This window comes from Pteronotus mesoamericanus, unplaced genomic scaffold (genome assembly GCF_021234165.1).
Source record: "Pteronotus mesoamericanus isolate MK-2021 breed Mesoamerican mustached bat unplaced genomic scaffold, CSHL_Meso_final contig_347, whole genome shotgun sequence".
Classification (NCBI taxonomy): domain Eukaryota; kingdom Metazoa; phylum Chordata; class Mammalia; order Chiroptera; family Mormoopidae; genus Pteronotus; species Pteronotus mesoamericanus.
Window position 1 is genome coordinate 2,635,314 of NW_026555137.1, and position 13,388 is coordinate 2,648,701.

Below are 13,388 nucleotides of genomic sequence, written 5' to 3' on the forward strand. Positions count from 1 at the left end.
GCCCTGGCGGCTCCGAGCTCTGCGCACGCCTGGTCCCTGGTTTCCTACCGTGTCAGGAACGTTCTCCAGAACCCGTGTGTGACCTGGCTGGGAACGACAGGGGAGAAAGGTCCTAGGGACGCAAGCGGGTGCTAAGACTTGACCTGAACGCCCAGCGACAGACCAGAGTCAACGATTATAAACACAGGAGCATTTCTGGGCCCACATGATAAAAATAATTTACAGACCAGGGGACCCTAAAGAATAGTTATTACTATTTCAGTGTTAAAGTCCTGCTTCTCCCAAATTTTATAAGATTTTTATCAAAACAGGTAGTAGGTCGTCTAATTTTTCACCATGTCCTTTGTTCCTGACCCACTGAATTCCCATAATCCTCTGCACATGATAGCATGTAGTGAGGACTCGTTGGAGTGAACTCTTATTTATACACATACTACTTTCCCACCCTCCTACTCTAACAGAGTAATTACACTTCACTGTAATTTTTCAACGTTGAGGAGATAACACGGAGTCCAGATATAATCATTTTCATTATTTAATTTTAATTTTGGGGGTTCCATGCATGCTACCTGTAAAAAGGCTCATAGAAAAATATAGTAACCTTTGAAATATAAATTAGGATAGTTCTTATTTATCATATGCATGATCCATTACCTCAACCAGAGACCTCATTTTATACTGGCCACTCACCCCTCGTCGCATGTATAAACGACCTTGGCACCGTATTCAAATTTGTTTCCTTCTACAAGATCAAATGACCCAAAGGGCGTGTCTCCAGGGTGGCCACAGGGCTTTTCTGAAACGAAGGAAAGGATGTCACAGCGGCACGAAGCGTGGGAAATGTGTTTTACATGGAGGGGTCAGGGACAAGGACATTTGCTTTATGTCAGAGGACAGTATTGAGGCCGTGCAAGAGTGAAGAATGGCAAGGCTATTACTTGAGAACTGAACTGATCTGTAGGTTTCGTCTCTGAGTTTTGGAAGATTACCACCCCCTTTTTAAAGAATAATGGTGGTGGTGTGTTTAGTATGTAAGTGAGAGCAGCGATATAATGCAGTCCATATCGCTACAGTAGTAAACATTCAGTATTTTCGCAACTGAAAGTTTTCATAAATTAAAAAACAAAGGCATGGCTTACTTACTCTGGCATGTTTTTGATGGGTTGAGGTCCGTCCACTGCCCCGCCGTGCACTGCACTGTAATCACGCCGTATGTCCTGTACCCAGGGCGGCACTTGTATACGACCTTGGTGCCCTCTGGGTAGCTTTGTTCAGACCAGAGACCCGTGAGAATTTCCCTCTCTTTTTTTGGAGGAGGTCCTTCACAATCTGCAAACGATAAAGGCGGAGCAAGAGCTTCATATAATTATTTATTCTTAGGTTATTTTTGCTTTTAAAAATAACTACGTGGTTCTAGGTACAGCCAGATGTGTGTGTGTACACACACATACACACGCATGCTTACAGAAGTTGAATTTGCATAAATTTGTAAGAAGAGTTCTAGAAAGAACTACTTTCCAGAGAAATAGTTCTACTCTACTATATTGTTTTAACTGATGCACTGCAGTTGGAAAATATTTCTTGGGCACTAATCGAAGTTGTAAAGAAAAAATAATGAATAAAAAAGACAAAGTATCTGCTCTAGTAGGGAAGTAAGTTATTAAATAAGTAATCAGAGAGATGCAGATAGATTAATTTTCTTTAAAAATATGAAATATGGTGAAGCGACACAAAAATATATGAAAACATTTCAAAGAAGATAGACTAGGATGGAACAGGGCCATCAATTTTGATAAGAGTGATAAAAATCTGACAAAACTGATCAAGATATAAAAAAGAAAGAAGGCACCAATAACCATGATGTAGAATCAGAAAGGGACTCCTTTAGGAACCTTGTAAACATCAAGGAGATTTTAACAGCCCTGGCTGGTGTGGCTCAGTGGATTGAGCGCTGGCCCGTGAACCAAGGGGCCGCTGGTTCGATTCCCAGTCAGAGCACAGGCCTGGGTTGCAGGCTGGGTCCCCAGCTGGGGGTGTGTGAGACGCAACCACACATTGATGTTCCCCCCTCTTTTGCCTTCCATTCTCCTCTCTCTGAGAATAAATAAAATATTTTTAAAAAATCTCTCAATTAAAAAAAAAGATTTTAACAGGATACTGATGAAATTAGATGAATTCCTAGGGAAAAAAAGACTTAAAACCGACTCAAAGAAATTTCAAAACTTCAAGAGTTCTAGAACCAAAGCATACAAAGAAAACTCCAGCATCCATGTATAGACTTAGCAGAATTCATCTGCTATTTTTATAAAACATACAAGGAGAAATAACCTAGTTATCAAAAGCTGAGATGGGCAATTAAAAAACTCAAAGAAGATAATGGTGAAGGACAGGAACATGTGTTTTACCAAAGAGGAAAAAATGCAAGCGGCCCATAAACTCATGGAAGAATTGCTCCCACTGAAAAGTAAAACCATATGAAACCCTAAGGAAAATAACATGATATTGGTCAATATTTGAGAAGTCTCCAAAAGTCCTACCACGTGGAAAGAACGTGGAGCACGAGGGATTGACGGCAGGAGGAAAATCGGAGGTGCCGAGACAAAAAAGCATCCGGCAGCTCGCGGTGCAGTTGCTTCTCACCCAGAGATTTTATTTCTAGGAATATGTGCACAAGGGAACTCGACTTCAAGCGTGGGAACACTTAATAGCCACACAATTTTCTTAACAATCAAATACGGAAACAGCTCCGACGGCCACCAAGAGCTGCATGCGTAAGAATGAACGGCATTGACTTGCAATGGAATAATATACCAGGACTACAAAGGGACGTGAGAAGAAAAAAGAAATAATCACACGAAGGAGAAAGAAAGGTACGTCAACTACCACAGGATTATTTAATCTATATAAAATTCAAGAACAGACATATAGATCAGGAATGAGTACACAGGCTCTGAAACCATTGAAGAAGAGCAAAAATGTAATTAGCATAAATATTAAGATAACATTTTCTTCTAGGAGGAAGGCAGGAATATTAATCTAAAAGAAACCTACAGGTTATGGCGGATGGTCTACTTCTGGACATGATGATTATAATTAATTGTACTACAGTACAATCACAGTTTATTTACTCATGTATTATATTTTACAATGAACACTGAAGTAGCAGAATCTGCATGTACTGTATGATTCTTATTTTGCAAAAATTAATGAATTAAATGACATATAAAGAGAACACAGAAAATGAACAATGAAGCTCATGCCTACTATTACTATGGCTAACATTTTAATCTTTCCTATCACTTAATTTATATATAACTACCCCTGATGTTAGAGTGATTACGCTAGTAAGCCCCCAACACACTGCTTTTAAAAATGACAAATTTAAAGATACATAGTTATCACCACACATTTATTGGTATTTTTACATTCAATAACTCCCTTCCTGACTTGGCTTTAAAACTCACAGATTAACATTCTATTCTAGAATTTCTTTTTAAAGGACAAGGGAAAAAAAGAATCAACAGAGCCAGGTCTCATCCCAGAAAATATTCATTATTAAAACGTTTCACAACACCTCATAGAATAGAAAGCTCCTATGAAACTATATTTTTCTGTAATAAATACTATTTGTGTGGGATTCCATAGGTGCTAATTTTCCTCTGAAGTTTTTACAAGTTTTTAGCACATTTTTCTCAGGGAACTTTGTAATAAATGATTCCACAGTAGTTTTGATTTTTGTAAGTTAAGTAAATATGTTTTTTGCCACTAGATGGCGGTAATACCCTGTCAGAAAAGCACACAAAGAGCCCGCCCCCTTCAGCCACCCAAAGCAAGTTTTTGTTTTATTTTTTTACAACTTCAATGTTCCTTTGTTTTTAGATGAAAATTTCTTGCTTAATTACAGACTAATAAGAGTGTTTTTCACTTTTGATGTTCAGACCCACTTCATGGTCTTCAGATTATTAGTAAAATAAATAAGTTAAATTTCAAATGGAAGATGCCTATATAGTGAGTAGAGAACATTTTTCCACTAATATAGTGAGATTTTGAGAAACTCAGTTCCCATTCTGTTATTAAACTAATACAAGGAAAGGGTAGCAGAGTTATTTTCAATTAATTAATTTGATTTAAATTATCTTTACTAATGTAGTGATCTTAACAAAAGAGGAATTCAGCCACAAAAAATTCAGCCCATTTGCTGGCCCTAGTCAATGAGTTTTCTTATTGGTTATTGTTATATTTCCAGATTTATACCTCTAATTCTTGATTTTTCAAATTTACCGAATTGTTTTTAACAACCAGCTATAAAAGGCAAAAAGATACATGTCTCCCACAATCTTCCCATCAGCTTCTCACAACATTTATTCTCTGTCCTGGAGTCTGCGTTGACTCCTGCTTCCTGTACAGCCAGAGCCTCCAAGTTGATTTCTCCTTTCACTCCGAATAATACCTAAAGTTCTGTGCTTCTTTCAGGGGACTTTGAAAGGCATCTCTTGACCTTGTAAGAAAGGATATAACACCCCTGCTCCGCCTGCGATCTTCCCCAGCTCTCCGCGAGCTTTGCTCTGGGTGCTCTCTTCCGGTGCCTTGACCCTGAAGCATCCTGACTGCAGACTGGTGACGGCTGGCTTTGTCTCATCTTTCTGGCTGCCTTTCCATACGACTTCCTTTACAATACAGCTCATGATCCATAATTACGTTTATGTTTACTAGAATTTCACCTATATAGGCTCCCCAGGGTAAGGACCCCCTCTGCCTGTTTTTACGGTGGAGGAATTTTCATTAGCACCCACATCTCCTAATGCCTCCTGTGCTTCCTGCCTGCTTTTGTCCTGCTCGTGAATACTTTGGGTGTTATCCACTCACGTCATAACAAAATATTTACAGTAATGATTCGCTAAATTGTGTTACAACAATAATTAGACCTATCTTAGGATATAACTTTTATTTGCCTGAATTGACAAAGAGCTAACTGTTCAAATGCATTCTCGAAAACTTCAATTAGAAAAAGAATTATTGGCATGTAGGTACATTCACCACATTCGCTTGAATTAAAGGAAATGAAAATAGTTTCAGAAGCATGGGAACATGGTTTGAGGTAGGAGTCATCTGAAAGTCATTACTATTGTTATTTTTGAATAGCCATCACATTTCTCAAGTTCTAAGTTAATGAGTAAACTAAGCTTTCTTAAGTCTAAATATTTACTTGGATTTAAACGATGAGTACTTCATCTTGTGTTTGCATAGTCCATTAAATATCAATTCATTTTTTCTTTGTAAAACACTACCTGGGTGAACTGTTTACTCACTTGGTTCTGACTTTCCAATTTAAAATTATTCAGTCTATAAATAAAGAGTATGAATAGATTTGGCTATTAGACTGGAACAGAATTCATTTTACTTTAATTTGAGGGACATGGTTATAAAATTTTGGTTAAAGTTAAAAAACAAATACACTTGATATTTTAATAATCAGTATTCACCCAATTTTCCACTTTCAAATTTTGAAGGAGTATTATTGACATGCAAACACAGAGCTAATTACTTGTGTTTAATGTGTGTGTGCACATACACACACACATTGTTTGAAAAGTATTCTTAATCAAATTAAATAAATCATAATAAAATTATACTTTTGAGAAAACCTAATCAAATTTGTTCCGCATTGCTTTGGTAAACTAAAGTTGGTCTCTCTGTTCAATTAATCTATTTTTCTAAAATAATTTTGGGAAGAAACAGCAGATTCTACTTTTTAAATAGCCTAATTCTAAACTTAGTAATTTTTTTTTACTTGCTTTCTTTTTTAATTTATAAATCATGTTTATTCTATGACAGGTGTCTCAATTTTCCCCCCTTTCCCCCCTCCCCCCATCCCCCCCGCCCCCCCTCCCCCCCCCCCCCCGCTCCCAGTCAATTCCCACTCTGTTGTCCATGTCCATGGGTCATTCATACATGTTCCTTGAAAACTTAGTAATTATTAAAATATATTATAAAGCAAAACTAAAAATCAGTTTAAAAATGGACAAAATGGAAGTAGCAAAAATATTTGATATTAAATTTCCTTCCTATCTCCTCATTTGTATATATGCACATTACTTATATATGCAGGTATATGATATCCCACTCACTTTTCAAAACAGGAGATATTCAAGTTATTTTACAAATAACAGAATAATTAAAGGTAGTTTGGGAAGTAATATAAATAAATACTCACGTAAATAAAATATTACTTACAATAAAGTTTTTTTTAAATAAACTCTAGAAAAGCAGAAAAAGACTATGCTGCATTTAATAATCATTTGAAGAAACGAATTCATGTTTACGAAATTCAAACAGATGCTTATACAATTTCTTTTAAAACGTTGGTAGTGAGAAAGAGCAGAAGAGAATTTCCCATCACAACCCTGAGGCCCGCGCGCTCCCCGCCTCGCGTCTGGCGGCCGAGCTCCCCGGGCGGGCGCCGTCCCTCGGCCCCGTCAGCCCAGCGTAGGCCTTTCGCCTTCCCGAAAGGACCCTACAGTCTCCTTTGTTAATCTCCATCACGATACTTTATATGATAAAATGTAATGTGTTAACAAAGTGCAATAATCATTCCTTCTGTTTTCCCCACTGAGCGGCCCTCTTTTGGAAAGTGCTGGTCAGTGAGCGCAGGACCCAGCAGTTAGTCAAGAAAGAATCATTGAATGAAGAAATGAACAAATACGAAAGTCTCTGGGGGCTTTTCCATTGTATCCGTAGTTACGGACGGCCTGTGGAAGGACCATAGATGGGAGCAAATATAAAAGGAGAGAGAGGAGGACACAGGACCAAAAATTCAGGTGGCGAACCCGAGAAGCTCTCACCTCTGCGACCCCGCTGTCCAGCCTGCCCATGGCCCTAGGTTTGAGTTTATGTTATACTCTCTGAAGTCAGAGATCAACTTAGCTCAAAAATATCTTTTGGCAACCTTTGAAGGAAGATTTTTACAATCTCTTTTCAATCTATTGGATTTCTAATTAACAAGGTTTATGAGAAACTTGGCTCTCTTCGTTAAAATGTCAACAACAAGTAAAAGTACTCTGTCAAATCTTCTATTCTCCTTTCCCTTTATTATCTTTGTGATTTTTTTCTATCCCATCACTTTCTCTGAGCCATTTTTATGTTTCCTTATCATTTCAAGCTAAACTGTAATAACTTTTTTCTTCGTTACATCATGTCCTTTTCAAGCACTGTGTTCTGAGACTGGTTGCAGTTATTAAGAAATGGGTCAAGCGCACTCGGGTTTAGAGAACAGGATGGGCTGGTGAGCAGCAGGCCACGGCCGGACAGCGGGCAGAAGGGTGTCAGGGGAGGGGAGGAGGCAGAGCTGGAAAGGAGGGAAAGTGGTAACGGCAGTGGAACAATCAGGGTTCGAGCAAATGAAAAAGGATCACCTTAGATTCTGGCTCCAGGGCTGACGATCAAAGGCCGAGAGTGAAGAATCGTTACTAACCTGGGCTTCCACTTCTGTTTGGAAACGTCCTTCTAGCTGAGAATAATTTTAGCAATACAGAAACAGTCCCATTCTAGTTTACCATCTTCTGCAAGCACGCCGGGAGCAGATGCCCTGCCAGGACAGGCTAGCCTTAAAAGGAGAAGGCTTGCTTCGGCATGTCCCCACCCCACCCCAGGCGATGCCGGGGTCCCTGAGCCCGCCGGACCGAGCCTACCTGGAAATGCGCCATCTTCCAGAATTACTTAGTCTGGTTCTTATCCTGCTCTTCATCCATTTCTACCTTCCCCCACTAAAATTGTTGCGGAAAAGTTATCAACTTAAAATAAGTCACGGCAAACTAATTTAGTTTCAGGACTAATCTGCAGACAAGGAAAAAAACGGCTCTTCTCTAATCACTGAAAATTCACACCATTTCCCTCCACTGGCTGTGCATCACGGATGCCTTTGTGTAGGTCGCAAGGCCAGCGTGAGTGTTGTGTCCACGTGGCATCTGCTCATCACCTGGCAGGAAGGGGCCAGGCATACGGTCAGTCTCCCTGTGGCACGCACAGTGACCAGTTCCCCGGTGGACGCCGACGTCATGCTTAAATGTGAAAGAGAAGTTCTAGAAGTCATCTGAAATCAATTACATCAGCAAAGAATTTAAACTCATTTTATTTAACTTTTATCCCTTAATACTTGGTAGCACTGAATCCTGACATTTCAAATTGCACTTGGTAATCACCGAAGCAGTTTATTAAACTTGGCACGATTCTGGAGTTTTAAACATGAGCGAGAAATAAGACAAATCTCTGCATGACAAATGATGTCTCCATAAAACCTCAAAAAACAACATGTACATGGTGTAACCCTAAAAGTATTCCTACTAAAAGAAGACACGTAAAGAAAAAGTTCTCTATGGTTAGTAACATTAACATTGTTCTGAACGGTGTGTCAATAAATAATATTTTACTTTTAAATACTAATTGTAATATTGATATGTGTAGGGAAATCATGGCATACCTAGTGTAAAAAGTAGCTGATGTAAAGTTTACAAGCTAAAAAATTACACCCGAGTATATCAGAATGTATAACTAAAAAAGCTGTATTTTTCAAAAAGAGTTAAACACATTGGAATAGACTTAAATAAATTACTAAAGGATACAAGTAAAATAAAAGATATCTGCCTTTACTCTGTAGTAGAGGACCCTCAGGGACAGAGGCTTTCCTGTTACTTGCTAACGACGTTCCTCAGTAGTTAGAGGCGGGCACAGGAGGAAGCGTTTCACTCAAAACCTGCTGCCTTGCTGAAGAGGACTGGGGATTTCTGAGTGATAAGTAACTCATTCAGTTGGAAAATGTCAATGCGCCACCTCTCACATAGTTGCCTGTCATGAACTAGGAAAGCAGATTTCCTCCAGGAAGAAACTTACAGATCTATTGAGAGACAGTGATAGAATTAAATTTAATGATAAACCCAAAAATTATCCCCCTGATACTGGGGAAAAAAAACTCCTACATGCACATTCACTACAGCTAAAGAGTGTTCTTCTAGAATATACTTTACATACAAACCACAGGGGAAAACCCCTTTTCAACAACGCAGGTATCACAGAGATTGCATTTTCATTTTTTTTTTTCAAACTTAGGGGATATTTTGATTCTAAGGATCCAATACTCATCCACAAGCCTTTTAGGCCATAACAGTATCAGTTCTAAATGATAAATAAATATTTCTTTAGAGAGAGTTAATATCTGTATCAGAAATAAATCCAATCATTATATAAAATAAGAATTTTATTGTCTAATTTATGTTCAGGTTCTGTATATGTTCACATACTGCTTAATACTTTGACCTAAAGCATTTCAGTAAAAATTCCAAGTAAAAAAAGAACATAGTTTAAGACAGTTACCAGGGAAGCGATTATACATATTATAATGTTCAAAAATATTTAAGAATATTTTCTGGAATTTTACATTAGAAAGAATTACAGTAAACAATCAGGTTGTTTGTATTCACTCAGATAAGCTTTGTATAGGATTTGGACTTCACACTGTCCAAGCCACTAAACACCAAGCTACAGAGCAGTAAAAACCCCGCATTTTCTAGACCCCATTTTTAATACCCCTGTGAAAAGCGTATTAGCAAATGCTTGATATTAGACTTAGAGAAAACACAGTCTTTCGTTTCTCACTCTTACCTTGTGCTACACAAACAGTGCACAACACCAGGCACAGGACCGCTGCTGGGAATCTCATGATGGGGATCTTCCAGGGGCACATTTCATAGCGGACAGCGCTCACTCTCTCTGGTCCTCTGCGCAGAGAAGCTGTGGTTAGGGCAGGAAAGTACTTGCTCCGGGAGGGGGTTTTGAAACTTAGCTTGGAAAACAGAGAGGTGGCCAAAGGCCCCTCCCATCAGCAGCCTTTGCAAAGTTAGAGAAAAAAAATCCACCGCCAGCGGCAGCAGTTGGCAGAGTTTGCAGACACTGTCAGGGACTCCCGCTGAGCCAGCTCTTGCTTTGTCTTTATAAACCCAGGCAGGGCCTCTGCTGGACGCTGCTCGGGTTCTGGAAAGGTGCAAAGCCCTAAGGAGCGATGCCCCCTGGGTTCGGAGACGCTCTAGTTACTCAAAGCGCACTCAGGCTGAGAGCGCGGGAGCCCAGGAGATGGCGTGCGGAAGCTCTTCCAAAAACCCTTTACGGAGCCCGAGGGTAGCCAAGGCTCCCACGACGACAACGTGGGTAAACTTTGCCAAGAATGCAAGGCGGGCTGACCTGGGGCGCCTGCTTTTCCTGCAATTTGTGAAATTAATCTTCCTGTGTGCCAAGCAACAGGTTCACTCCCCTGGGGCATAAGGGAGTTGAAGAATTCTAAAAGCACGAAATGGGAATGCTGGCTTTTAAAACTCTGTCCTGAGAGAGTATGCAGGAAGGGAACAGAAGCAAAATGTTCGCTGAATATTAAGAGTTGAAGTCACTGAACAGGACTCTCTCGCTGGGACCCAGGAACCCAAGTGCCCCCTCTGGGCCAGGCCCTCCCTCTCCACCACACAGGGCACCCCCTAGCCTGGTCTCAAAAAACATGGAATCGATTGGCCAGTGTTTACACTTTACATAAATCAGATAATATAGTGATCCTTTTGAGTTTGGATCCTTTCACTAAAAATTTTGGTTAGGTCATTCAACCACACTTTTGCATGTAGTTACAGACTATTAATTTTTATAGCTGTGTAATAGTCCGTTACTTGAATAAGCCACATTTTATTTATCTGCGTGCCCGTGAAGGGGCATCTGAGTAGATTCTAGTGTGGGCTGCCGTATTATTCAAAGTTTAAAAAAATCAGCATTTCATATTTTTAAAATTAGAAGTCGGTCATATCTATACTAAGTGGCAAGCGACTGTTAAAATCAATACATACTACAGGAGTGTGGAGGAAGAAGCAGCTACTTCCTACAAAGACTTGATTTGGGATGGTCTCAAGAATATTTCATTATTAAGTGGTAGTTTAAGGGAAGCGTGCACCTGAGCAAAGACTGAGCAAAGTATATAGGTAAGCATAGAATGTTCTAGAATCAATCAGAGTCCCAACACTGGAGCATTGGTGTTGTACAGGGAAGTTGCCAAGGAAATAAGAGGGCTTTTGAATGAGGAGAGCTTTGAATTTCAGATTTAAAAAATTGTACATTATTTCACAGGCAATATGTAACCTTTGATAGATGTAATCAAGGAAAAGGAATGCACCAAGTGCAGTATTGGGGTACCTTGGGCCGTTGTGTTAGGGTGGGCGGAGAGGGGACGACTGGGAAGGACGCGAACCAGGCGAGCAGGTCGCTGAAGGAATTCACTGTGCAGCAATGGCACGGAGGCGGAACGAGGAGACAAAGGCAGGCCTGCCGGACAGAGTCGGCACTAATGAAATGTAGCCTCAGGAGTTCTCATTCGAACAGACACAGCCGAGGACCTCAAAGCAACCCCAGTGATGTTTCTTCATGGTTATGATGTTTTCGTAAAAACTGAAAAGATGTCTTAACAGCAAGAGCACAAACTCGCCTCCCATGACGCTTCCACCGCGCCAGCTGACACCAGGCAGCCCGGGGCAGGCGCGGGACTCAACCGGGAGGTCAGGCCGAGAACCCGCCCAGCTTGCGGCCCGTCACGGATACTCCGCAATCACAGTGGTAAACAACGTGGGAACCCGGGGCCCTGCGAGGGTAAGACTGGCCCCTGGGAATATGCCTGTCACCCGTGTGCGCAGTCCGTCGGCACCGCGGCACAACGGTTGAGGACACCGCACACGCATGTGAGCGTGCTCGGTGGTGCCCGGGACCGGAGCTGTACGGGCAATGAAGAGGAAACACGTTTGTTAACGTATGGAAACGATCGTCATCAAACACATAGCAATTTAGGTGAGGCGAGGATGGGGGTTTGCTCCTGTCTGCATGAGGCAATGACATCAGCGAAGACACCGTGACACCGTTGTCTCGGCAACGACGTCGAGGGCAAGCTAGTTTACGCACCTCGGCTCAAAGAGTATTTAATACTGATCCCAGCACAAAAAGCCTTTTAATGCCCTGACATTTGGTACTTCATTATATCAAGAAAAGTTGACAAGAGTTTTTCCAAAACTTGACAACAATCCTAACAATTTATAGAACAGTACAATCATGAGTTGTGAACCTGAAAGATCTTTTCAATATTTCAATAACAAGTCACAGATTTAAATCACACATGCTAAAGAAAAGACTGAGTTATTATTCTACTGTCTCCATACAGTAAATATTAGAAAAACTGTGTCACCTGAAGAGATTATAATCCAAAATTCAGCCAAAAGTGTAAAAATTAAAGGTATCAGACAATTAATGTAAATATTAGGTTGTTTCTGGTTTTTATAATGTCTATGGTATTTGTAAATTTTTTGACTTTGTGATTGGCAATAATTCACTTCTAATTTCTAATTTTAAGTCAATACTTGCTTTCAAACCTAATATTTGTTCTCAGTCTGCGTCCTTTTTTAGGTGGTCCATCCAAACTGTATGTGACATCCCAAAACACCGGATCTTTCTTGATTACGTGCAGTATTAAAAGCGACAGGTAACAGCAAAGGTCAGTCTATGACATCTATAACACCTTAAGGCCCCTTATATAGTCCTAGAGACATCTTTTTAAGGGACGGTGCTTTGTACTTTGAATATTTCCTGAAGCTAATCACTGAATAACGATTTTTGTCATTGGGTTGTCATAGGCCATTGATCGCTCTGGCTTCTGAACCCTTGTTTATAATGGCAGCCACAAACACACTTACTCTTGTTGAAGTTTAAATTAGTTAAATTAAAAATCCAGTTCTTCTACATCTGATCCAGAGAGAACGTAGGGAATTCTCGTCTTTCCTCCTTGGTCCCGTGAAAAACAGTGTGCGGCTTACCCCAGGTAAGCGCGGACCGAGGTGAAGGGCCACGTGAACCCAGTGCCCTCCATGCCGGGGGCGAGGGGGGGGGCCCTCTCCTCCCTCCCAGGACGCCCGTGCTTTCGCTTCTTCCCAGCGGGCGCTGCTGCTCTGCTGGCATCAGCTAATGTAATCACTTATAGGAAAGCAAAGAACAATGTCTCTGCATTCTCTTTAATTCTATTTGGGAGGAAATGAAAACACAAGGGCCTCCATTCTTATTTATTGCACTTATTTTATTAGGTGCTTTTCTTCAACTAGATGGCAAGCTCTTCAAATAATCCAGCCTCTTAAAGGAAGAGGAGGACAAGCACTACCATCTCCCTGGAACTTGCTTCGGCCTGCTGGGGAGCCGGGGAGCCGGGGAGCCTGGGAGCCGGGGGCCTGTGGGGAGGTCGGGCCTCCTTCCCCTGCACCCTCCTCTTCTCCTGGCCCCTTTCCCTGGTCCCCACACTCCCATCCCAGGGGTCCACACACAGCCTCGCTGTA

The 13,388-nt window shown here is 40.9% G+C and overlaps 1 protein-coding gene across 4 annotated transcripts in view; it reads right to left on the reverse strand.

The window, feature by feature from the left end:
• LOC129072952 (complement factor H-like) overlaps positions 1-9,961 on the reverse strand; it is a 59,769-nt gene extending 49,808 nt beyond the window's left edge. Inside the window, exons 1-3 of one of the 4 annotated variants that reach the window (XM_054576564.1) lie at positions 9,655-9,961; positions 1,144-1,329; positions 691-796 (exon numbers count right to left, since the gene is read on the reverse strand). In XM_054576564.1, the coding sequence (XP_054432539.1) occupies positions 691-796; positions 1,144-1,329; positions 9,655-9,736 (374 nt within the window). In that variant the 5' untranslated portion in view covers positions 9,737-9,961. The remainder of the gene's footprint in view (positions 1-690; positions 797-1,143; positions 1,330-9,654) is intronic. The other 3 variants (XM_054576566.1, XM_054576563.1, XM_054576562.1) reach the window with 3 other exon arrangements.
• Between the last annotated feature and the right edge of the window lie 3,427 nt (positions 9,962-13,388).